The sequence below is a fragment of the Mus caroli genome, unplaced genomic scaffold (assembly GCF_978045245.1).
Source record: "Mus caroli unplaced genomic scaffold, Mus_caroli_1 scaffold_11, whole genome shotgun sequence".
In the NCBI taxonomy this organism is placed as follows: Eukaryota; Metazoa; Chordata; class Mammalia; order Rodentia; family Muridae; genus Mus; species Mus caroli.
Genome location: NW_028227266.1, coordinates 85,288,442 through 85,315,427, shown reverse-complemented (window position 1 = coordinate 85,315,427; position 26,986 = coordinate 85,288,442). Strand labels below are relative to the sequence as shown.

Sequence of the window (26,986 nt, the reverse complement as noted above, 5' to 3'; positions counted from 1 at the left end):
GTCTCCGTTCTTATTATATGACCTAAACCCACCTTCACCCACATATATAAAAATTAAAATCTAGTATCCATGCCATCCGAGAAAACATGCTATTTGACTGAGTTTGATATAATGTAATGGGCTGGATCCAGGTCCATCCAGTTTCATGAGAGAGCCATGATTGCATTTTCCTTCATGACAGAATAAAATTCCATTGTGTATATGGACCAACTTTATTTTTTCATTCATCTGGATTCATTTCCTCACCATTGTGAGTAGTGCAGTAATAAACATAGATGTGAAAAAATCTCTGTGATAGGACCCAAGAGTCTTTCAGATATACATACACACATACACAAACACATACACACACAGATACATACACACATTCACACCCACATGCCCACCCACACTCATACACATATACACAGATACACACACAGATACATACACATACACACATTCACACCCACATTCACACCCACATACACACTCACACTTATACACACATACACAAACATTCACACACACACATACATATATATTCACACCCACATACACACCCACACTCATACACACATACACAAACATACACACACATTTACATACACAATTACACACACATACATACATATTCACACCCACATACATACCCATACTCATACACACATACACAAACATACACACACACACAAACACATTCACACACACACACACACACACACACAGGAATAATATAGCCTAGTCATGTCATAGCTTTAATTTTAGTTTTTGAAAAATTTTCATACTAATTTCTATAGTCTGTACACCACTTTACATTCTTGCTCATAATAGCAGTGGATGAATGAATAATGGCCAGAGAAAAATACAAAAACAAAGGGTAAAATAAGAACCATAAAGTAGTATACTAAATAGAGAGAAATACCTGGAGAACCACAATGAAGGTGAGGGGTGGAGAATGAGTCTTTTATTTAAATGAGAGGTAACATTTGCCTAACACACTGAGTGGAATGAGAATGAGGTATGCCCTGTGAGATGCTAAGCAGAAGAAAGCTTGAAGGAGTGTGACCGATAGTGTTTAGATCTGAAGTGTGCAGAAGGCTCATGTATTGAAAGTCTGATCTCCCAGTGTATCAGTGTTCAGAGGTGACACGATTTTGATGGTCCTAAGCTCATCAGCGGAGTAGCCCATTGACAGACTCATAGCTAAGTGGATTACTGGGAGAAATGGAAACAGTGAGGGGCAGATCGTGGTTAAAAGCAGCCGGTGCTCTTCAGCTCTCGTTGCTTCCTGACAGCCACGAGACAAACGGCTGTGTCTTATGCTCCTCACCGTAATATTCAGCTTTTCCTCGGACCCAAGGCAACAGGCCTTAGAGGCTGTGGACCAGAATGACTGAAGCTGGAGACACCATGCAAGTTTCTTCTCCTTAAGTTGCATTTCTCAGGCGCTTTGTCACAGTGACAGTACGGTGACTAACACACTGATTACTTCATGTTTAAGTGTTTGATAACCCGATTTCTAGTAACAAAATAAACAAAAGGTCTTGGTTTGCAGCATTGGATAAATATTTTCACCATGACATTTAGCCTGTAAGAGTTGCAGATTTCCTGTTTCGTTAGTATCCAGTGTTTAAGAACTTGCTGAAGCTGCATCTAGAAGTATATCACTAAGTCTTGTGGGGCATTTAAGGATGATAGCTGCTTTTCAGGGAGATGTGCTGTCCTTGGATAGTTTTAAGGAGGGTGTGGCCCCTTAATAATAATAGTAAGAATGCCCCAAGACACTGAAAGTGGAGTCTCAACACAGGACATTCACACTTCCTTTGTCTTTAGTGCACAGTTTATCTCCCTGGTCAGTCTTCTATGCAACCAGGCTTCCGCTGGCTCTTTCCTGTGCCCTCTTCTCCCTTCTACCCCCCCCCCCCAGCTGCCTTCTCCTACACATCATCTTATGGAGACCGTGTGGTTCATGGAACAGCCAGTCAGATTTACAAGTTCAGCTGAAAAACAATCAACACAAGAAAACTTACATCTGTGTTGAATGTGTGTGTAAACTTTCCTCCCGAGCCGAGATCTCCTAAGCAGTACAGTTGAGGACTGTAGACACACACCCCGCTCTGTTTTGGGTGTTAGGTGCAATGCAGACAGTGTGTATTCACTTTAGTCAGCTCTGTGTAAGTGGTTGAATTTTTCACAACTGAGAAGAATAGTCACCCGAAGCAGGGGCAGTGGGGGCTCAGGTTCCCAATGGTGTTTTGGGGGGACATTTCTAGGCACCAACTGTGTTTCAAAATTATTGCAGTAGTAAAGGTGGACACCAAGCTATCTCGTGGCTTCTTTTGGCACAGCCTGTGAGCTAAGAACTGGCTTTTTTTCTGTTGTTTGGCGCGTTTGCTGTTGTTTGAGATAGGTTCTCACTGTGGGTCCCAGGCTGGTGGAGAACTCAGGAAATATTTACTCTCTGACTTTTTTAACAGAAACCTTGCTGGCATCTGTGACTCTTTATGACAATCTTGATTATCGGCTAAACAGTACTTTGATTTTCTGACTTTAATGCTGTTCTCAGAAGCAAGAGTTAAAAACATGACCTGGGGATCTCACGTGGTGATGGCTGCAGCCCTGCCTGATCTAACCTAGTCCAGCTTGTCTCCCAGGGTCTGTTTCTGTTTCCCTGGGACAAGGATTTTAGGGTCTCTATGCTGGGTTAATGTTTGGATTTTGTAAGCTTTGCCTTTCTTTAGAGAGAAGTCATTCACTTGGCTTTTATTTTGTGTCATCAGTGGGCCAGATGAAGGAGGGATGCACCTGGACATTTCCATAACGCCCACCTCTCTTTTGGTGAGAACTCCTGACGGCTGCACCGAGATCCGACTTCCAGCAGGGGTCAGACTTGTACCTTCCTCGTGTGGCGGGCTGCAGTTTGTCAGTGGCGATGGTTTACATCTGCGCCTGCGGGTCCAGGCTGAATCCAGCCCACGTGAGTAGGAGCCGCACTCCTGGAGGGCTTTGATGTTTTTTTTTCAGTTGAACTTTTCCCAGGTGAAAAGTTAGACCCTGGAGGGGTCGAGAGATTCCAGGGTCTGGATCAGTTCTGCCCGTTATCAGCTGTGTGCTGTGAATCGTATCACTTCCCTTTCTCAAACCTTCATGTCTTTCTTTTAACTGTATGTTTAAAAATACGCTTTAATTTTTAGGGGATGTTTAGCCTTGTCGCAAATTTGAGCAGAAGGTGCAGAGATTTCCCCCAAACTGCCCAGTTCATTTCTTTAACCATAAATGTCCGGCTCGCGGATATGAGGATAAAATTATAAAGCTGTTGTATGAAACCTGGTTGGTTTTAAAACACTGCATAGATATGTTTTCATTCAGCAGACAGGTTAGCTTCTACGAGGTGTGTGTGTGTGAGCCGTTTGATATGGGTACTGGAAACACAGATGCCCACAAGCCACATAGCTGTCTGAGAATGTGGAGTGTGTATCCTAGGGGGCGGGAACAACAGATGCTGAGCAGATAATTAAGTTGGAAACAGCACAATGCTGTCGGCACAGTAACAGAGTAATGCTGTGGGGAGTGACTGAGTTTCGTGAAGGCCACCCTGGACAATTTGAGCAGTAGACATTATCCCGGCCATGAAGAGACCATTCTAGATGGAACAGTACAAGTAGAGACATAATATATTGTTGTGGTTGGGTTGTGGTTGTATATAAACTCAAAATGCATCTCGATGCAATTAGGTAGTAAACCTTTTCTTTTTTGTAAGCTCTCACAACTTTTTTTTTTTTTTTTTTTTTTTAAATTCTGCTCATTGCATTTCTTACAATGTGCTATAATAGACAAGGCAGACAGCATTGGAAGGAACTGTGTTGATGCTTCTTGTCAGAGAAAGGCTTTGCTTGTGTCTATGACACCCTGAGACCTTATTGTTGAGCCATCTGTAGGTACTTCATCAGAACTATGTAGAATCTAGAGGTGGGGACAACAGGATTGTCCCAAAAAGCCTGTAAGAGACTTGAAGCTATCCCCTGGCTTTGGAAAGGCAAGAGAAGATGGGGGTGTTGGGGGGGGGGGTGTCACTCTTTTTTTTTTTTCCCTTGGCCTAAGGGTAATTTTGCCAATTTCTGAATTAGTGAATGGCTAAAGTATGCAGAAACAATTTTAGAAACAAGGAACAGGAAAAAGAGATGTCCTGACATGCTTAAGTGACATCTGAAAAACACCTGGAATGACATTGAATCCTGAAAAGCAGGACAATGTCACTGGGATAGAAAAGTAAACAAATTGCTCCCCTCCCCCAGCTCCCCCACAGCACAGCAGGAACTTCCTGTTGAGTTTGGAAACTGGCAGAAGGCAGGCGTAAGAGCCACCTTGTTCCCTGGGACTCTGATGGAGACCCTCAGGGACATAGAATTTGGGTTTGTTGCCTAATCATAGTCTGCAACTGAATTATTTTCAACATTTTCAGTTAATGAGCAACATTTAATATTTTAACTGTGGACAAAATAAATCCATTGCTGTGTGCTGGTTTGTGTATTGTTTGTTGGACTATTTCTTTGTGTTTTTTGAAACCTTTTGTTCAAATACCTGAAAAGGGAACTTTCAAAGCCTGTTCTCTGGTGCATGAAGAGCTGTGTAAAGCAGGTTCCTCCATCTTTGATTGCTTTAGTGCTTTTTGCATAATAGGTGGGGGCTAAGCATTTGCTGCATGAATGACAATCAGGTAGGTGAATACTGGTGTGCACCTGAATCTAAATATTGTAGGAAGTAACTTGAAATTTTTAGCATTAATTATGTCTCAGGGTTTTCAAGCGTTGCGTTTTCAGCTGTAAGACCACGCTTTCAGGAGCAATCCTGATACACATCACCCTGGCACACTACACCGTTTGGAGGTTAGTGTAGGTGAAGTGGTGACCTTGTGTGTGTGTGATTTGACCTGGGGATACATCTTTCCCAGCAGCAGTGCTTATCCAGGATTCCACACGACCCAGTGGCCAGCAGAGGGCAGTGTTCCACTGGAAACGGATTCATTCTGGATAGCACATTGGAGGGCTCACCTAGGTCCTTGTTATAGATGCTCCACATTAGAGAATAATACTGTTTATTTAACCTCCGTGCAGCAGGGATTTGTGTAGACACTTAGAGATTAACTGCAGAGTTTTTTAATTGCCAGGACTTAAACTTTCTGGCATCTGAAAAAGCATCTTAAACTACACACAAAAGAACAGCAAGTGGATTCTATTCCTCGCTTCTAATAACTAAGACTTCATTAATTCAATTAGGTTTTTTATAGACTAATAATACAGTATTTTTTTTAACATAAAACTTACCTTCATTTACAAATGAGACGTCAGGAATGAGGGGAACAGCTATCCACTGCAGCTGTGTGGGAAGTCCATGTGTTCCCATAGCACCCAGTATCTCCCCTCCCTCTCACACCCATCTCCCACAGCTTCAGCAGACACTGCATTTTGCTCTTGGGTGAGGACACTCTAAAGAGCTTTGCATTCCTTGGGTCTGCTCCACAGAGACCTGTTTAGCCATCCATTTTGCTTGCTCATACTGTGTAATGGGCAGGGGTGGACATAAACCGTAAACATAAAAATGAGAAAGCCAGATTGAACTTACATTTTAGAAGTCCATCTCTACTCATTGTTAATATAGAATTTATTGTATTTATAGAATGAGAGAAGGAACTCACCAGTATGTTACATGGTAATCTAGGGCAGCTCCTGGCTCAGGAATTCTAAGCAAAATCTGTTTTGTTTTTGGAAACACTTGGCAGTGTTTGCTTCTGGTTGAGTCATTGGATAGTTCTAATTAAGCCTACACTTCAGAGTAAACCATAAACAGTGTGTATTGCTGGTAATTTATTGTGCTAGCAAACTCTTTAAATATGATTATTTGTTCCAAACCTCTAAAACTTTGTTGATTTCCTTCAGAGCCGATTTCAGTGTTTAATCAAAGCTTGCAAGCCCAAGAATGTTGCACCTTTTATTGCCAGTCCTGTGGTGAAGTCACGATAAAGGACAGGTAAGGAATGAGTCCAACCCTGATTAAACTGTGCTTGGTGGTGGTTTCTGGAAGTAATTACCAAGGGAACTGTGGAGGGCCTTAAAGTAAGAGCCAACTTAGTGTCACTTGGAACAAAGTGAACCCCGACTCTCACTGTGATGCTGGAGCGGAACGGGAGTCTGATCTGAGGGTGGAAGCTGGTTGTGGTGGAAGAGCCGGGGGCCTGTCACTGAGCAGAGAACCATGGAGTTGATCTCTCGTGTGTCCCTTTTGGTCTGAGGGTTTCCACAGAAAGTGAAGTTTCTACCTGTTAGAAGCGGTGCAGCAGGACTTTTTTATCTGTGCTAGCTCAGCCAGGGCTTTTCTAAAACCCATTCCTAGCTCCCCTGCATGTACGATGGAGCACACGGAGCACTCATTAACCTATTCTCAGTGATTAGGTTAATCTTGTAACGGGCACTGGTGATGTGCCGTCATTACCCTGTGCAGAAGGGAAGGACTCTTAGCTATTTCCTTAGCATTCCCATTTCCCTCTTCCTCAAGTGAACTTTCCAGTTTCTTGGGCATAAATGCTTCCTCTGAATTTTCAGCTTCTAGCAGCGACTCACGTGGAAGACGGCTGAAAACATTACTGTTAGCGGTATTTAAAGGAAGCATTTAGTGTTCTTTGATGGCTTAAAAGTCAGGTGCCTGGGACAAGCAAGGGGTGCTTCCTTTCTGAAGTCTGCTCCTTTCTCAATGCCCTTGGCGCTCTAATGCCAAACCTTTGCCTGGTAGATGTCTTCTGTTCCCCATACAGAGTCATCAGCCATTGTGGCCATTGATTGCCTTTAGAGCTGAAGTCACCTGCCTTTGCCCACTGTCTCCCCACCTAATGACAATTAGTCAGCAGCCTTTTGCCTGTTCAGCCTGCTTCTGGTTCTGCCCTGTGCAGATGCACTCCCCCATCACCGAGTACGTCTTCTGAAGAACAGTTGTTCTTCCTTGATGGAGCCCTGGAATCCTTTGCCTACCGCAGCAGCTCCCCGGTCCTCCCTCCCATTTCAGCCACTCCTTTAGCCTCCTCCCTCCCTGCCAAGCTTACAGGTATCACACAGGCCTGGTCATGAGCATGTGTTCCATAGCTTTGCCGGGTTTTCTGAATCCTATCTTTACAGGATATCCCTAACGTGAAGGCTACTCCCTTTCCTGAATACAGCTCCCTTTCCTGAAGGCTACTCCACCCTCTCTTCCTCCCTGGTTAATCACCACCTGCTAACTCAGCTGACATAGCATTCGCTTGTTTTGTGATGTAGTGAGCCTTGTCTCCCTCCTGGGTTGCATCAGGTACTCTCCTGAGGTTCCTTTGCCTGTCTATGAACGCTGGGCTTGAAGAATGGGAAGAGCCACACCGACTTCCGTGCCCTTTGTTCCTGCTTTCTTGATTGTATAGCATAGAGAGGGAGTCAGCAGTGGCAAGGCGAGTTTCCATCCACCATTCACTATCCCAGTGGTCTTGGATAACTTATTATCCAATAAGTCCTTATTGAGAAAGTGTGGCTAACAGTAAGACTTACCTTGTAGTGCTGTTGATAGGGTCCTGATGATGCAAGTGGTTCTAGCCATGCCTGGTGCTGGGTAAGCATTCACCATTCACTGGTAGCTATTGCAGTAATCATTCTTACCAGCATCCCGCAGCATCAGGCTGAGGTGCCCAGAGAAAGAGTGTGTTCTTAGTGAGTGTTGCTGGGTTGGCTGGAGTAAAGCTAGGTGTGTGTATTTTGGCTTCCTACCAGCTGTTCTTGCTTGCCTCCTGATCTTAGCAGGGTTCCAAGTAGATGAGCTAGCACAAATGCACCCTCAAGATTTAAGGAGGTTGCACACAGAGCTTCTTTTGAGTGATTGGCACGAGTAAGAAATGAAGGGGTCTTAAATCTACAGAGAGGAAGTTGCTCCCGATCTGCACCAGAGGCAGATCCACTTCTGAAAGAGCTAAGAGATCTCTGTATATCCTGGCCTTCTCTCAATTGTCCCAGTCTCGGGTTTAAGTTTCGGAATGAAGTTTCAGAAATGTCTCATCCCATGCCACATGCAATATGCAAGTTATGGCAGGAACAGTTATATTCTTGGTTGGCGCTATGGCAGAAAGAAATTGCCATTTTACTATTGCCTGGTATTTGCGCTTTGTTGGGAAAGGGCCTCACTATAGTGCCTGTCTCTCCTATCCAGGACTGGGACCATCTGCTTTATGTCAGACCTGCCTGTGATTCTCCAGTTGAGAATGGGGAGGTTGTGGGGCTGATGGTGAAAGACAACTGTCTTTCTCCTTGACTGTCAGGGGGTGTGAAATTCTCCCCACCTGAAAGTGGAACACGGGTATGAACTTTGACTTTCTCACTGAAAGGACAGAGAGGATCTGTTTGTACCACCTTAGCTTCTTCTAGCCAAAGCCTTCTAATAATTCATATTTTCCAAGCTTACCAAGAGAGCTAAGCAACGTAAAATATATAACAGAGGAAGTGCTCAACAAGCTTTTTAATCGGTTTTATTGATTCTTTCTCCCCTTTCTGGATTTATTATTTTTTTATTAGTAAACTAGATGATCTTTTATTTTTAAATTTTTTTAAAGATTTATTTATTTATGCTATGTATATGAGTACACCTTTGCTCTCTTCAGACACACCAGAAGAGGGCACCAGATCCCATTGCAGATGGTTGTGAGCCACCATGTGGTTGCTGGGAATTGAACTTAGGACCTCTGGAAGAGCAGTCAGCGCTCTTAACCACTGAGCCATCTCTCCAGCCCTAGATGGTCTTTTATTAGTAAACTAGCAAATTGTCTAGTTTAATGTGTCTTTGGGGCTGAGGATGGTGGCCCACATGTCAGTAGCAGTCAGAGTAAGATGAGGAATGCAGGCCTCCTCCCAGTCCTTGCACAGCGCACCTATGTGTCTAACCTGCAAGGATGTCCCGAGTAGCACGGATCTGAAGTGGCTCAAGTTTTACATTCATCTCCATCTTGGACAGCATACAACACAACTCTGGATGGGCTTCCTGAGTCTCTGCTTGTGGATTTCACACTTGACCGAATCCCAGAACTCTGCTCTTCCTCCTTAGTAACCAGTTCTATGTGGTTGCTAAGGACCACTTCGGTGCTTCTTGAAAAGAAAATGAAGCCAGCAGTATTTGAAGCAACCTTAGGTATGTTCTCATCAATGAGTTGTACGCAGCGTTCCCAGGAAGGTATATAGGATTATTGACTGCTTTCTTGTAAACTTTCCTTTTGTTATTTTTATAATGATGTGCATGTGTGTATCTATGTGTGGGTATATGCAGGCGTGAGTGCAGTTGCCTATGGAGTCCAGAAAAGGCTGCCAGATCTCCTGGAGTTGGAGTTACAGGTGGTTGTATGGCGTGGGTGCTGGGAGCTGGGCTCATGTCCTCTGCGAGAGAGGTATGCTCTGAACTTTTGAGCCATCTCTCAAGCTTAGGCCTTCTTCTGGTAATAAGTTACTTTAGTTTTGGGGGTATTACTTCCTTCTCTGTAAAATGAAGAAGTTGGGTTAAAGAAACCTGTGAGAGTTCCATTAGCATGAAAGTCCTGATGAAATTCCAGAGCCTGTGCTTTGGGCCCGTGTGATTCTTAAATATCCTAGTTCAAGGCTAACACATGCTCTGTTCTTTCCTTTTGAATGAAGAAGATTCTTTTAAGGAAAGTGCATAAGATAGGGAGGCATTGAGTTGGAAAGACTCGTTAATGGCTTAATTCTCAGCACCAGGGTAACTGAACTCAGCGAATGATGATAGCTAGTCTCATCATTCAGGGCCTCACGCGTTCTCAGCCAGTTTGTTTTGGTTGCCTAATAATTGATGACACTTTTTTTTTTTTTTTTTAACAAGACAGTTCCTCAATTCATAGTCCAAGTCTTCCTACAAAGTTTGTCTGGGTATGTGCATTTTTAAATTATATTCTTGTTGAGACCAAACAGTTCATCCTATCAGACAGCAACTGTTACATTTTTCTTTTTTTTTGTAGTAGTCTAACAAATAGCCAGAGGTCATTATGTTTGGATTTCGTTATACCTCCTAGAAATAGATTCATGTCATACTAGAATGCCATCAGTAGCCAACAGATTTTCCACCCACACTGTCGATGGCATTGTCCTGAGGGCCGTGGACCAGGGCCTCCTGTCGCCCACACTGGTGATGCTTGGTGTCAGTCCCAAGCTCATGGAGCCACACTGAACTCTAGGAGAAGAGCGGGATGGGCTTTGTGGAAACAGATGTCACAGCGTCCAGTGCTTGCGGGAGTCACTTGGCAGATCAGCTCTAATTGTAGCTGAAAATAGTCTTGTGCATATAATCACTTATTCATAACAGGAACAAATAGATTTAAAAAATAGAGCCAACTGTAGTTACATTATGGAGCACCTGCTTTGCATGTCCAACTCATGTGCAATCCCCGTCATCCTGCTCCCCTCCCCCCAAACAACATGTTTTGTAAACTGGCCTATTGGTACCATTATATAAACTTAGGAATATGATTATATATTACAGATTAATCATGGTATATACAGGCAAAGATTAGACTGTAAAGCTAGTTTTATAAAGCTGTGTAATGTTACCTAAATTTACTTAAATTCTGGTAGCTGTATTTTGAGCTTTAATGTTTGATGTTTTTCTGGAGGTCTTTAATACTCAGTTGGTTATCATCCAATCTGTAAAAACCACTATGGTGTTGCTACTGATGAGAAACTGACTTCAGGGTTAAGGGACATTTCTTTCCACACACTGTTTAAGTGTCAAAACTTCATCAGTTGCTTTTGTTAAAGTTATATGTCACCTGTCATTATTTTCCAAAAATTTATGTTTCAAGTGCATCAAAAATAAGGAGCAAACTTTAGTTTATTGTAAATGTGTATTGTTTCTCACAGAAGTTTAGGTCTTAGAGGAAAACATAAATTACTGTTTCTCTTCCTTTCTTTCCAGCAGATTTTTGCTAAGACACCTTAAATTAGAAATAATAATAATAATAATAGAAATAATTAATAATAATAATAATGGATTTTGACCATTTCTTGGAAAGTAGATGATAGCAAAATACACTTTTTAGTGTTTTTTTTTTTAGTAGATATATTTTCAGTAGAGCTGTGATTTAAACACATCTTTTGTTTTTGAAGGTTTCACTCCTCCCCCTAAAGCATCAGAAAACTCTTTTCCTACTGTAAAACCCTTTCATTTTTGCATTGAGTTGTGCATTACTGACTTCTTTCTGATGCCTTCTGTGCATGCTTAAAGGATCCATTGCAGTCGTTACTCATTGTCATGTGGCGTCAAGTTTACTTGGAGATCTCCTGTTTTGTGTTACTGTGTGTCAACCCTCTTGGGTCTTGCTTCACTTTCATTTCTCTGATCATGCATGGTTCTTTGACATTCTGTCCTTTTGCGTTGCGTTGAGGTTCTGTATGGGCCCTGCAGGCACAGTGTCAGGAGATGGAGAATGTTAATGGAGAAGATCCAGGAACCTGTGTATGGCCTAACTCCTGCTCTTAGTTCCCTTCTTAAAACACTGGAATGCTCCTACCTATCCTTAGGACCAAGTCCTATCCTTTCCAAGCGAGTAACTCCCCACAGAAGGTGTGGCCGTTTAACTGCTGAGCCTTTACTACTGCCCTGTGTTACTAGGGAGGTAAATGAATTCCAAGGGAAAGAGTGGTTTCAGAGCCAGAAAGCCCTGGGTAAAAACCCTTGCTTCAGTCTTTGCCTCCAATTCTGTTGGACTTGTGAAGATCTTTTCATACTCTGAAGCCCCATTTCCCTCCTCTGTGACAAGAGCCTTGTTGTTTTTATCTCACAAAGTGTCTTGAGCATTCAATATGGTAAGGTGTGTGCAATGCCACCACGGGTCTTATTCAGTGCTTCTACAGGTGCACACTCTAAAGATTACTATAGGATACATAGGTTGCTGGCTGGGCAGCTTCAAGAATTCCTCTCTTGCATGGGCTCTGCTGCAGTCCACGCGAATAATTGTTCACATTCTCATTGGGGGACCCTTGTCTCCTTGTACAATATTGTTCCAGGTACAGAGTATAAGATCCATGGCAGGTAGTTGCTGCTTTGGCTGAGAGGTATCTCCTACCCTAATCAGACAGTGTTTCATCACAATCCTTTAGTTGTGGCTTTTAAGGTTTTACCAGGGTGACAGCATTCAGGGAAGTTCCAAGCATGCATCCTTACCAGCTGTGTGCAGCTCATTCATAGGTCTTCCTGGTAAGATGCAATTTCCCAATCATGGATCTTTTTTTTTTTTTTTTCTGTAAGCAGTGTTGCCTAGCAATACATGTGATGCCTAGGATCATACCTGGTTTCCAAGGTAACGGAGCTTGGTGGTTGTTCCAAAGGTCAGGTACTCTGGCAGCAAGGGAAAATGTTTGTTAATTCTTGTACCCCAGGATGCAGCAGATCCAGCCAGGAGCCTCACATGTCAGACTTATTAAAATTTACTACTCCAGGAAATACTTAAGAAGTGTGTCAAACAGCAGGAATATAGCACAAAGATAAAGAGTAGTGCCTGCCTTGATGTTGTTTCTTCCAGTGCCCTAAATTCCTTTCAGTGCCTGTGGAACTCCAGGTTTATTATCCTTCAAAGGCCAACTCAGATGTTACCTATTCTCTAAAGTTGATTAAGCGGGCGTATGTCTTTAGTCCTGTCTCTCCATCCTGTGGACTGGTTTGGGAGAACTCTGAATCCCTTAAAAACAAAGTGTAGATTCCGTGTTGCCATGGGAATGTATGGTTGAGAAGGGAGCGCTTGCTTCTTCCACATTTTCAATGGGATCTGTACTCTCTCCCTCCCCCTCATCACTTTATTATGAGCTTTCTTACACATGCCTTCGCTTGCTGAATGCCGTCTATACTTTGTACTAGAGTGCCTTCACAAGAAAGAGACTGTATGTATGTGCTTGGGTGTCAGATACCAGGCCAGCATATCACCTGTCCCATAGCGAGCTCCCAGAAATGTGTGCCGATAGAATCACCGGTAGCACCCTCCTAGGCTCTGTAGTCGGAATGATGCCGGGTGTCCCGTTTGAGTTAGCATTCCTTTTCCCAGTTTTGTCCCATAGAGTTACAAATTAAATGGCCTAACTCTTCTAATCTGCCATTGCCATTTTTTGATACTTATAGATGATTGGGAGAATCTAAGAAAAATGGCTAATATGGTGGGAGGGGGAAAGAATTGAAAAAAATTGGGCTAATGGAAATGATACACTCATTAAATATTTTAACTCTGGTCTTCTAAATATATATTAATTTATTTGTATTTTTCTAGTGAAAGAAACAGTAGGTGTGACCTTAAGCAAAATTTCAACTTTACCATCACCAGCTGATAACCTTTGTTATCAAGTTATCATTTTGAGGTTAGCCTTGTCTATAAAGTGAGTTCCAGGACAGTCTGGGCTACACAGAGAAACCCTGTCTCGGAAAACCAAAAAAAAAAAAAAAAAAAAGTTATCAAACACATGCAATTTCTGTGTGTGTCTTCTTGGGGCACAGGTCTCCCATGTGTGTATGTAATAACTGTGGGTGTCTTCTCAGGGCACAGGGCTGCCATGTGTGTATGCAGTATCTATGTGTGTCTTCTCAGGGAACATGTCTCCCAGGCATGCACGCAGTGTCAGACTATTCTTATCAGGGTACAGAGACCAGCCATACCTGCATGCAGTGTCTCAGGGCATAGGCCCTTCATGTGTCCATGCAGTGTTCGTGGAGAGGATGGTTGCTAAGTCTCTGTCACATTAGAGTGGCTGATTTGCGAGTAGGGAGCAAAGGGAGACTTCTCTGCCTGTTTATATTTTGTAACACATTGTCTATACGAGGCATACATATATTACTTTCATAATTGGGGGAAATTGACATTGCAAGCATGTGGCTAATGAGCTTCCTTCATCTTTCATGCTGATTTAATTAAGAAAATGTTGCCTTTTGTATAGTGAAATAAAAAGATGCTGTTTTCTTCTTTCCACTAGGAAACTCCTCAGGGTGCTCCCCCTGCCCAGTGAGAACTGGAGCGCTCTGGTCGGAGAGTGGTGCTGCCATCCCGACCCCTTTGCTAATAGGCCTCTTCATCCGAGAGAAAATGACTGTTTTATTGGGGACTCTTTCTTCTTAGTGAATTTGAAAAGTGATTTGGAGCAGGTAAGAGTTGTACTGAAGTCTTAAATTGGTAAAAAAGAAAAATCTTTTCAAAATACGCGCAAGCTTAAGAGGCTGATGTAGATACCAGTTTCCCTGCTTTTAATTCAGGGTTTGTTGAAGAGCTTGTTCTTTAAAAGCCCAAATTCATTATTTTTAACTGATTCCTTCCATTCTCCAGCTCTTCGGATAAAGTAAGAACTTTAAACTCAAGCAGCTAGTAGAATCCGGAAGAACATTCCTGCATGGATTTGAGTGTGCTATCATTTCCCATACCAAATGCCCTGCTTTCTGGACATTATAATCATCTGTGCATTTTAATCTCAAAAGTCTTAGTAAAAGTGCAGGAGTATTAGCTCAGGATATCCACTTTGCGATTATCTTACTGTGTTTGCCCAAGGCCTAGACTTTTTATTGTTGTTGGAAAAGCAGATATCATCAGAAAAAAAAAGGAAAAGAAACAGGGGAGCGGGGCTAACCTAAGCTATGGGGCCTACACTGGTGCTTAGCAGATGGGGTCACATGCTCTCCTTACACAGGTTGGTTTAAGGAGAAGACAGCTTCCTTTCACCCCCCAAATAAGTGGTTTACTCCTCTTTAAGGGGAGATCAACAGGGGTTGGTATGGTTCTTGTAAGGAGTTCTTGCCCTGATGGCCACTCAATAGAGATATCATTTGAAACATCAAGAAAACCAATGCTGGCTGGACAGCTTTCGTTTCCACGGTGATCCTTACTGGCAGAAACGGGAGCATTTTTAGTTTTAGTTTTTAGTTTCAGTTAGAACTCAGTTAATTTCCGTGTAATAAAAGCTGCAGCCTGTGGCGGCTGGACAGCTGGAAGCCACAGCTAGCTTAGAAGGACCTTGTGAGGAAGATGAGAAGGAAATGGGAAGGGGTCATACACGCAGATTGCTGTCAGCTACAGGTTCTTCGTGCCTCACCTTGCTGCAGAAAGAAATCCACTTGTCGGGCTCACTGTCAAGTACTTAAGCACTCTGTCTTTTTAACAGATGAATGATTATATAGATTAATGCCATAGATTATATATATATATATATATATATATATTATAATGGTTAATATAGAGTAACACCATAGGCTTAAATGTATATTTTCATCTAAATTTAGATAATTTGTGTCCACGTGTTTTCATTTTTATAACTAAGCCACCGACTTACAAAGTATCAGAAGGAGTGAGTGGAAAACCAAGGGGGAAAGAATTAGGAAGAGAAACAGAGTTTCTCTTTTTGGATAAACTGTGACAAAATATATCCTCCACTTGTCACTTGTCACTTATATGAGACCCTTTTAAAGAAATTCCTTTTAAAGAATTTCTTGTCCTGGTAAACGGTAGCCCTGTACTTTGTATATTAAAGGAGGGTTCTTATATTTAGACATTGCAGTTTTCACTGTTAGGGGACTGTGGGAAGTGGCTGTCATGACAAGGTGCTTGTGACAAGATTGTTTTCAAGTTGGTCTGGATGGAAGTTTCACTTTAATTGCATATTGTCGCAGTTGAAAGAGTGCCTGTGACCAAAATAGTAACATAAATTTGGAGCCACTGCTTAAACACTGCTCTCAAGGCTCCGGTGGGAGCAAGGCTGCTCTGTGCTATTGAAAACCTATTCCTCATATCACCCGGCCTAGCCATCCAGCCGGCTTTGGAAATGTCACATGGTGACACAACATTCTAATGGTATCTCTTGGGAAACATTTTCTTTCTGTGTGTGTATGAATGCAAGACAATATCAAGGGTCCTTAGAAACTGAAACAACACAAAAGAAAATAAAATCCCAGACAGGATGCTAATCCAGCACTCGGGGCACCACTGCCATCTCTCAGATATATTGATTTAATTAGTCCTCAACCGTGTCTGTCTTTGAGGTTTGCTCCGTAGCATTCCCACAGTGTTAGGCGGTTTCATTACACAACTTTGTTTTATTATCTTCTTGAAGCTTAGCTAGAGAAAAAAATGCCTTGCAAAGTGGAGCTTGTATTTAAACGGAATCAACATGCTAGAGTATTTTAATTAAAAAGGTTGGAGTTTGAGAACAGCACACACATAGAGCCTCACGTGCACTCATTCCTCCGTCCCTCCTTGTATTTATAGTATTGTATTTGTGTCTCATTTATGCAGCAGTCTGTGTTTTCTAGTTTCAAGAGCCCTCTGCAGAAGCCAGTGTTGTGAATCACTTGTCATTTCTGATATTATTTTCTGGGCATCCCAACATATTGGATATTTTACATCTTATATTAAGATATAAGGGTGGACCTCAATCTTCCATAAAAGTCATAATATGATTCCAAATTTAGGAAACAGAAGCTAGGCATGGGAGTTATTATGCCTGTGGTTCTAGCTACACTGGAGAAAGACCCAGATAGGAAGATGTCTGAGTTCAGGAGTTCAAAGCCAGCCTGATCTCATCTTGTAAAAACAACAAAGACTTAGACAATACAGTCACACTTCATTTTATTTTTAAAAGAAGCAAAATTGAATTTGGAGTGATTACTACTGGAAAATATGGCCAAGACTGACTTTATCTTTTACATTTTGGGCACTGATTTCATAATTTTTAGATTTAAGAAATATCTTCTGTGAAATCCATAATATCTCCATGAACATCGATCATTGTAATCACCATGCATGTTTCATTTGCCCTCTTTTTTCTTGCTCAAATGATTAAAGCAGATTATAGTATTATATCATTTCTCCCTATGTGTTTTAGTATATCTGTAGGTCAAAAAAATGGGGATTTAAAAATATTACAGCTAGCATTATCATGCCTAATAAAATCAGACCATATACAAATCATATTGTCTTCAAAGTATTTTTGGTAGGTTTATTTGAATCAAAATCCACATATTTGACTGGGGTGATTTGCTTTGTATTGATAAATTCTGATTATCCATTTCTTATAAAGTTATAATCTTTTTTTTTAAAAAAAATAAACGAACAATAAGATATATTTATTGAAAGTTAAAACAGTGGCCAGAGAAATGACTCAGCAGTTGAGAATGCTTTTTGCAGATGACCCAAGTTTAGGTCCAACCCAGGCAGCTTACAACTGTCTGCAATTCCTTCTCCAGGGAGTTCACTTCAGTGGTCCAGTAAAACCCTTCATTTACATTCAAGCATCCTTTAAGAATGGGTAGCTTTAATACCAATTGGAGGCTGAATGGGTATTTAGATTCTTAGCCTGAGCCGGGCCATCTCGGCCTTTAAGGGCCTTTAAGAGTGAGTTGTCTGGCTTCGCAAGCTCTTTCCTTTCTGGGCATGAACAGTTTGACACTCCCTTCCGTTTAGGCTGGGGTTTTCTTGCTTCTGATGAGAATGACTTTGTCCAGTGATCTGATGTAGCAAGGCTCTGCACCTGTTCTCTGTGTTGCGCTGGGTTTAATGTGGTTGACGCCTAGACATGGTATGACCTGTGGGCTTTGCATGGGGACTGTGCCTGGTTAGTGCCAGAGGCAGCATGAGCAGGCTTGAAGAGATTATATTTGGTAGTTTCATTAGCTGGGAGTTGTAGAGAACAATCAAAGAAGCTGTGTAAGTTCTGAAGCTAGAGGAAAAATGTATAGGTTTCGAGTTATGGAAGGCGCTCTCCTCCGGAGTCCTTGTGGAGAGCAGCCATTGGGCAGCTGTGGGTTTCTACTAACAGTGGATTTAAAGCTGAGTGAAGGAGTGAGTCATAGAAACCTCAATAGGCCCTGTATAGTTGCTTTCCACTAGCCTTGAGCTGATGTAAGGTGTGTATTTTTTCTATTATTATCATTTTCCTTCATTTTTATTTTATGTGTGTGGTGTTTTGTCTGTACGTATGTCTGTTTAGCCAGTGCATGCAGGGCCTAGTAGAGGCTAGAGGAGTTAGGGATGTCTGTTAGCCATCATGTGGTTGTACACTGCCAAGGTGGGTGCTGGGAATCAAATTGAGGTTCTCTGGAAGTACAGCTAGCGCTCTTAACCACTGAGCCATCGCTCTAGCTTCCTTCCTATTTTTAAATTAAAGTTTTATTTATTTATTTTTAAGTCAAGGTTTCATTGTGTTAAACAAGGTAGTCTGGAACTTGCTATGTAGCCCAGGCTTTATAAATGTTGGGATTCTAACTATATAACACCACATCAGCTTCTTTAGTTCACTTTTTTTTATGACATCTACCACATCGTGATGTGTGTGTGCATGAAGAACACTATGTAGCTTTAATGAGGAACGACTGTGGGTCTCCAAAAGTACACGCGTTACTGATTAGATGAATGCCGGCGTTTAAGCCCCATCCTGCTGACTTTGGAATTTGGAAGTTTGAGAATGTTTCAGGAATTTGTCTCACTCCCCATCTCTACAGTTACAGTGCATATCTTAAATGGAATAAATAGAATTACATGAACAGCTTAGGTATTTTTAACTTCTGAATTATGGGTGGCTATGATTCGTAGGTTGCTTTTACAGAAATTATACTGGACACAGAGTCAGTGTATGAGTTAAAACTCTAAGCCTTATGTATTCTGTACTCTCTGAGTTAGGGTAAGCCATCGACCATTGCCATTGTCACCCACCCATCTGCCTGCTCTTTAGAAGGATGAAGTCCTTGTTCAGAGTATTCAGCAATGCTAGGATTGTCAAGAAGTGGCTAGGATTGTAAAAGTCACTCTATGTATTCTTCTGTCTTTGGAGAAAAATGATCTCTGCGCCTGTGAATTATGCACACGAGCTAAATGTATTCCTAGTATTTACTCAAGGGCAGAGGAGAATGTAAAGTTCAATGTATGCCCTGGGGACTATGTGAAAATTATATATTCCTTTTAAGAAAAGTTGAATGACATTTAAATGACATTTTTCTCTTCTACAGGAACCAAAAGCAAATACCAAAGTCATTTGTAAGCGTTGCAAGGTAACGTTGGGAGAGACCGTGTCATCAGGTAGGAATTTCATAACACGAGGCTGAAATGACTGCCCTCTTACTTAATAGCCAAACAGATTTTATAGTCAGTATGTGGGAAAGGCACATAATTAATTTATTTGATATAATGGATGATTTAAAGAATGGAAATCACCTAATGTTTCACCCAGTGTGCCAGTGTGTTTGTATGTTCTGACCTTTACAAGTGCTAGTTAGCACTGCGAAGCTGCGGGTTGTCTTCAGTGGTCGATGTTCTCTTTGTAGTGTATAGAATTTATACTTAGTTCCAACACAAGGAAGGTTGGAGACTTTTTCTTAACACAGTTCTCCAGTCTAAAGAGTTAGTGCCCAGAGATGGAAAAGATGTTTTTCTTCACTGCTGTCCATCTCAGGGCCCTACTTTGGCATTGGAGGGGGGGGGGGAGAGGCCTTGCTGAAATACTATGAAACACATTATGGGTTTTATACTTTGTTCTGTAATCTTTATTTTTATTTTTCATAAAGGCTTTTAAATGTTACTGTATGTGCATGAGCGTTTTGCCTGCATATATGCATGTGCATCACCTGTGTGCCTAGTGCCTGCAGAAGTCAAAGTCAGAAGGTATCTGATTCCCTGGAACTAGAATTACAGATGGTTGCCAGCCCCGATGTAGGTGCTGGGAATTGAACCTGGGTCCTCTTAGCTCCTGGACCATCTCTCTAGCTTCCCTCTTTGTTTGTTTGCTTGTTTGTTTGTTTTTTAATTTATTATTTGTAAGTGCATATGCACAAAGGAATGTGGAGGTCAGAACGCTGTGGAGCTGGGTCATTCCTTCCACCTGTACATAATTTCCAGGGGTCAAAATCAGGTTCCTGAACTTGCATGGAAGTGCCTTCCCGACCCACGGCTGTCTTTGTGTCCTCGTCTTTTTCTCAGTGGTATTACACTTTCCATAAACTCTTATACTACTTTAAACTATAACAATGAAATCTTTGGTAATTAAGATGCTGTTTAAAGATACAGTTTAAAATGTCTAAAGAGCAACACCATACTGTAATTTTATCGGTAGTGAATCATCATTTTTAATACAATTAATTAGAAGATGTAACTACAGCTGTGTGTATTTAAGGGAAAGCAGATAGTGGTTTTTGTGTTATTTGTTTAGTCACTGTAATCTTACTGGTAGTTACTTTGTCTGAGTAAGCAGAGAAGGGAGCATGCGCCGTAGAGATACACCCGAACATAGCCTCTCTGCTTCCTTGCCTGAGCATGAACATGGCCCTTTATGTAACAGTTTTAAAAAATGAAGGCTTTTAAAGAGACCTTTCCTGGACGGTGCGTGAGAACTGCTCTTATCTGTGAGTAGAAGGACACGTGTTTAGAATGTGTTTAGGGATTATGCTGCTTTAGTGTGTAGTGGTTGTCAGTTCTCTTCCAGCGCCCATGCTTTCACTAGCCCTGCATAGTTGGCATGGTTTCTAGTACCAGAAATGCTTTTCTTCCTTTCTTTTTTCTTTTTCCAAATTTTTATTAGATATTTTTTTCATTTACATTTCAAATGCTATCCCAAAAGTCCCCTATACCCTCCCCCCACCCTGCTCCCCTACCCAACCACTCCCACTTCTTGACCCCGGCGTTCCCCTGTACTGGGGCATATAAAGTTTGCAAGACCAAAGGGCCTCTCTTCCCAATGATGGCCGACTAGGCCATCTTCTGCTACATAATGCAGCTAGAGACACAAGCTTTGGGATTACTGGTTAGTTCATATTGTTGTTCCACCTATAGGACTGCAGACCCCTTTAGCTCCTTGGGTACTTTCTCTAGCTTCTCCATTGGGGGCCCTGTATTCCATCCAATAGCTGACTATGAGCATCCACTTCTGTGTTTGCCAGGCACTGACAGCCTCACAGGAGACAGCTATATCAGGGTCCTTTCAGCAAAATCAGACACAGAGGAGGCTGATTATGGGGTGGATCCCCAGGTGTGGCAGTCTCTGGATGGTCCATCCTTCCGTCTCAGCTCCAAACTTTGTCTCTGTAACTCCTTCCATCAGTGTTTTGTTCCAAATTCTAAGAAGGGTCGAAGTGTCCACACTTTGGTCTTTGTTCTTCTTGAGTTTCGTGTGTTTTGCAAATTGTATCTTGGGTATTCAAAGTTTCTGGGCCTCATAAAATTGCAAAGCTTCTGTAAGGCAAAAGACACTGCCAATAAGACAAAAAGGCCACCAACAGATTGGGAAATGATCTTTACCAATCCTAAGTCAGACAGGGGACTAATATCCAATATATATAAAGAACTCATGAAGATGGACTCCAGAAAATCAAATAACCCCATTAAAAAGTGGGGCACAGAGCTAAACAAAGACTTCTCAACTGAGGAATATTGAATAGCTGAGAAGCACCTGAAAAAATGTTCAACATCCTTAATCATCAGGGAAATGCAAATCAAAACAACCCTGAGATTCTATCTCACACCAGTCAGAATGGCTAAGATCAAAAAATTCACGTGACCACAGATGCTGGTGAGGATGTGGAGAAAGAGGAACACTCCTCCATTGTTGGTGGGATTGCAAGCTTGTACAACCACTCTGGAAATCAGTCTGGTGGTTCCTCAGAAAATTGGACATAGTACTACCGGAGGATCCAGCAATACCTCTCCTGGGCATATATCCAGAAGATGTCCCAACAGGTAAGAAGGACACATGCTCCACTATGTTCATAGCAGCCTTATTTATAATAGCCAGAAGCTGGAAAGAACCCAGATGCCCCTCAACAGAGGAAAGGATACAGAAAATGTGGTACATTTACACAATGGATTACTACTCAGCTATTAAAAACAATGAATTTATGAAATTACTAGGCAAATGGATGGACCTGGAGGATATCATCCTGAGTGAGGTAACCAATCACAAAAGAACACACATGATATACACTCATTGATAAGTGGTTTTCTTCCTTTTGAATGGACCTTAACTCCAACTAGAGAGCCTTCGGTGACCAGCGAGGTACGGAACCTTAGGGTTATCATGCTCTGCTGGTTCTGGCTCATAGGAATCCTGGCGACCACTGGTGGTTTTCTTCCTTTGGAAACTTGCGCGCCACAGAAGACAACGTTTGTAAAAACACATTCCTGGCTTTCAATAATCGAGCAGAACCTTTTCCCAAATACTTTGGGGGAGTTAACATAATCTGGTGCAGTGGGTATTCTTCAGGGAGTTGTTTGAACATTGTAAAACTAAACTGAGGGCTGGCAAGATGGCTCGGTGGGCAACCGAAGCCTGACAGCCTGGGTTCAATCTCTTGAATACAAATGGTGGTTAGAGAGAATGAAAACCTGTGTATTGTCCTCTGACCCTCACATATATGTGCTGCTCATGCGAGCACATGCGCGCGAGCACACATACACACACACACACACACACACACACACACACACACACACACACAAATATAAAACTTATTTTTAAGGGACTGAGCAGAGTTAGTGACCACACTGTAGGCACACTGTTTCACAATGTAAGTTCAAGCCAGCTAACTGACCACTCTATGGATGGATAAACAAAGAGTGAGACAAAAGTTCATAGTTGATCCAGCGTATTACATGGAAAATTGTTAGATCTTCATAGCAGAAAGGAATTACTTATACTCAAGAAAAAGAAAGACTTACGGATGCTGAATATGTATATAGATTTGGAAGTTAATCTGTTGAAATAACTATAATGAATAATAGAGAATTTTAAAAAATCTTTGAATAATTTTGAATATCAGATTTCACAGACAGAACAAATAGATAAATTTAGAATTGAAAACTATAGTGTCTGAAAGAAAAAAAATACTAGATGATCCAAAGCACAGATTTGAGAAGATAGAAGAGTTTTAAAAAAGAATTGAATTTTTAGGCTGATTAAAAATAGCCAGTCCAAAGGACACAGAGGAGAAATGACTAAAACATATCAACAGAAACTTAGACTTAGGGGACAGTATCAAGGTTTCTTTTCTTTTCTTTTCTTTCTTTCTTCCTTCCTTCCTTCCTTTCTTTCTTTCTTTCTTTCTTTCTTTCTTTCTTTCTTTCTTTCTTTCTTTCTTTCTTTCTTTCTTTCTTTCTTCCTTCCTTCCTTCCTTCCTTCCTTCCTTCCTTCCTTCCTTCCTTTCTTTCTTTCTTTCTTTCTTCATTCTTTTTTTTTTTTTTTTTTATTTCGAGACAGGGTTTCTCTGTGTAGCCTTAGCTGCCCTGGATCTCACATTGTAGACCAGGCTGGCCTCAAACTCAGAAATCTGTCTGCCTCTGCCTCCCAAGTGCTGGGATTAAAGGTGTGCGCCACCACTGCCTGGCAGCATCAAGGTTTCAGCACACACGTAAGTGAAGTCTCAGAATGGGTGGAGAAAAAGATATCATAACACAACTTTGAAAATCTGAGAGAAACGTGGTGGAAGATAATAATTTTTATGAGAAAGAATTTAAGTGAAGCCCAGATGGTGCGAAGCTGCTGAAAGGTGGCGAATGAGACAGGGTCAAAGTGTAGAGGGGGAACCAAACAGAGGGGAACTTCAGAACACAGCTAAGGAGAACTCAGTCTCGGGAAACTGGTGACCTCCAAGCGACATCAAAGAAAGATACACAGAGTGCTGTCAGGAAAACATTACCCAACGGTACTCAATCCAGTAAAAATTATTCTTCAGTGCTACAGAGAAAATAGAAATGTTCCTGGATAAATCTATAGAAAGAGAGTATTATAAATAGACCTGTTCTACAGAGACCCCCCGATAGGCTGAGTTCTTTAGGCTGAAGTGCAGGATGCTAAGGCAGGATCTAGGATAGCAAGCAGGAAGGAGGAAAGGGTATGGGATATGAAGTATATATGAGGGAATTGCCACCAAGGCAAAGTCATCAAAGAGCCAGGCACACCTTCCCGGCAAGGCACCAGTTCTCTGTAACGTTTGCTTTGATTTCTTTGGAAAGTACAGACAGGACTGAAAGCCGACTCAGAACAGAGAACATTGTCTCCACAAAAAGCTGAGCTTCTAAAGGCTGCCCCTTCCAGAAAGGTGTGGGTTGATCAGTCTTAGCCACTGTGGGAACTTCAGTTATTTAACTTAGTGTTGTCTACTGGGGGCTACAAATGTCAGGAGATGCTGTCGAATTCAGACGCCTCTCACCTTTGGAAGCAAAGCCTTCATTGTAAAACAGATTCTTTCATGTAAGTTTTGAGTACAATGTTTGTTGTACAACAAAAGCTAACTAGGCATATATGTTAATCAGGATCACCCCTGCAAACCCTCATCATGGTTTTCCACAACAAAACACCTGAGAAGAATGTAAAGAAAGAGAATTTATTCTGCCTCCTGGTTTCAGACACCTTAGTCCTTGCCTCTGCTGAGTGTGGACCTGTAAAGAGACTAAACACTGTCACAGTGGCTTTGGGTGGTAGAGGCTGCTTAGCTCATAGCCAACACTGGGACTTGGGGCTAAGATACAGACACAACCTCCCAGGACCGCCCTGCTAAGCTACCTTCTCCAGCTAGGGCCTCCTAAAATCTCCATAACTTCTCAGAATACTGCTACCAGCTGGGCCTCTGGCCTTCCACATGACTCTGTGGGGACATTTCTTATTCGTCACAATGTTAACAGGAACTAGCACCAAGAGCTAGCTAGTGGAAATACACTTCTTACTGGAATTTTAATATCGTATATACACTGTAAAACATGCATTGTATATTTAACAGTGTAAAAGATCTGAAGGTGGCTGGACACGGAATGAATGTACCAGTAAGTGTGTCTGGGAAAGCTCTGTGATAGAATCCCTAAAGCTGTACTTCTTTATAATTGACACTGGCAGTTTAGGGGGTTGTTGATGGGGACTAGATCCAAGTTAAATCAAGAATTATAAGCCGAGGAAAGACGAGAAGAATCTTTAACCCTGCACACTGAAGCACAAAGGTAATGTGTGGGGTACGAGCAGAAATGTGGAATGAGGCGATCCACAGTGTGTTTAATTAATTACACTTTTTGTGGAAAGAGGGAAAGGATGCTACTTTGGGCTGAGTTTGAACGAAGAGTCGCCGAGAGTTCTAAGAAATGATAACGGGCAATCTACAGATTCAAGAGGCACAATGACTTCCAATTCGGCGAGGACCAAGTAAGAGAAATAAAAAATCTGTGTCTATGTGCATCAAGGTAATGCTGCCGAGTGAAAAGCAAAGAAAAAAATTCTTAAAAGCAACCAAGGGAAAAAAAAATGACAGATCACCTTCAAAGAAGCAGCCGTAATGGAGATTTGAAGAGAGGGAACGCGATTGTCAGTGTGCACAAAGCAATAACTGTTAACCCCAGGACTGTAGAGCAACTGAAAAGCCCCCCAACAAAGAAGCAGACAGAGGGGGTGACGTGCCGCTGGCTGTTTCCTATTAAGAGAAATTCTACCTGTACCCAGATAGAAGAAAGTGACCCCAGAAAGCTCAAGAAAGGTTGGCTGTGGATGACGACCAATGAGTACCTGCCACGTGAAACCAACAGGCTTAGGGGCTCTGGAATTAATGATTGCCAACAGCTGAGACCTAAAAGGTCACTGTGTGACATTAAATGACTCAGTTCTATATGTGACAGTAGGACCTCAAAACAGTAAGGTGAAATTGACAAAAGTGAAAGAAAATGTATGTTCATGTTTCTAGATACATAGTAACATTTAATAATCATTGCATGTTTTTATCAATTATTATTTTTTTTACCTTTTTCTGTGTCTTATATAAAGCAATTGAAATTAAAAAAAATCCTACTTTCTGGTATTATTATTAATGGACAAATTATCTTTAAGAAAACACCATTTTCATTACTTCTGGGTTTTAATTTGACCTGCTTAAATTTTTAATTGTGTTGAAATGCTGTTGCCTAAGTAACAACTTTCTTTAGCTTTGAGATTATAATTTGTTTTTGCCATGTTTACACTGGTATTATCATCTTGGTAGTTTGGCAAGTATTTTACATATTTTCTTTAAGATAAATTGGCCAGTATGGTTATGATGTTAAACAATGCATATAATTTGAAGAATTTGGCTAGTAGACCTCTCAGCAATCTTTTTCCATTCTGGTAGCAATATGTGTGTAAACCTGTCCATTTCTAATAAGCATATGCCATGATACAACCTACCATCTAAAAATATTTTGTTGAATGATGAAAAAATTTTGTTCTACATTTCCTTTGTTACTAATGAGATTAAACTTTTAAATGTATTTTTAAATAATCCAAGATGGTCGTATTTATATCAATGTTTAGCAGATGTCTAGTCTGCCATTTAATTATTTTTATAAACAACAAAATAAACAGAAAGTCAGATTTGGTGAGGGCTATGTATGAACACAGTGAGATTCCAGGTAGATAATGATGTCACTGTTACAACTCTGTGCTTTGGGGTACCTAACAAGTCTCCCTCAGTGCCTCTCTGATTTGTAGCTAGTCCTTAGAATGAATAAAGATCTTAGTCTGGGGCCAAGACTGTGAGATCCTGACTTCTCATGTATATAGTCTTATTGGTATAGATTCTGAACATTGTCCTGGTAACCAGGAGTTTGGAGCTCTCTTGAACAAAGATGAAGTGCCATCAAACAAAACAAAACAAAACAACTTTTGGAAAATATTATTGAAATCAAGTTTTATCAGTATGCTGACTAGTCAGACGAAATAGTTTGGAAGGTCATAACTTAGGGCAAGTATGTCTATGATTTCAGTGTATTGAGAAGATTTTTAATTTTTTTTCTTTTTTTCTTTACAGAAACAACCAAATTTTACATGACAGAGGTAATTATCCAGCCATCTGAGGGAAGTTTTCCTAACATACCAAGGTACAAATAGCATATCAAGTTATTGTATAATTTGAGGACAGGCACAATGGATTGAGCATGTAGCTCTTCATAACTGTTAGGAAACAGACTTTTCTTTTTAAAGTCTCTGTG

General features: G+C 41.3%; 1 protein-coding gene across 1 annotated transcript in view; it reads left to right on the top strand.

The window, feature by feature from the left end:
* The window catches only part of Ube3d (ubiquitin protein ligase E3D), a 160,285-nt gene that overhangs the window by 4,405 nt on the left and 128,894 nt on the right, over positions 1 to 26,986 (top strand). The window contains exons 2-6 of the mRNA XM_021172683.3: positions 2,763 to 2,959; positions 5,919 to 6,009; positions 13,998 to 14,166; positions 19,009 to 19,078; positions 26,806 to 26,875. Of these exons, the coding sequence (XP_021028342.2) occupies positions 2,763 to 2,959; positions 5,919 to 6,009; positions 13,998 to 14,166; positions 19,009 to 19,078; positions 26,806 to 26,875 (597 nt within the window). The remainder of the gene's footprint in view (positions 1 to 2,762; positions 2,960 to 5,918; positions 6,010 to 13,997; positions 14,167 to 19,008; positions 19,079 to 26,805; positions 26,876 to 26,986) is intronic.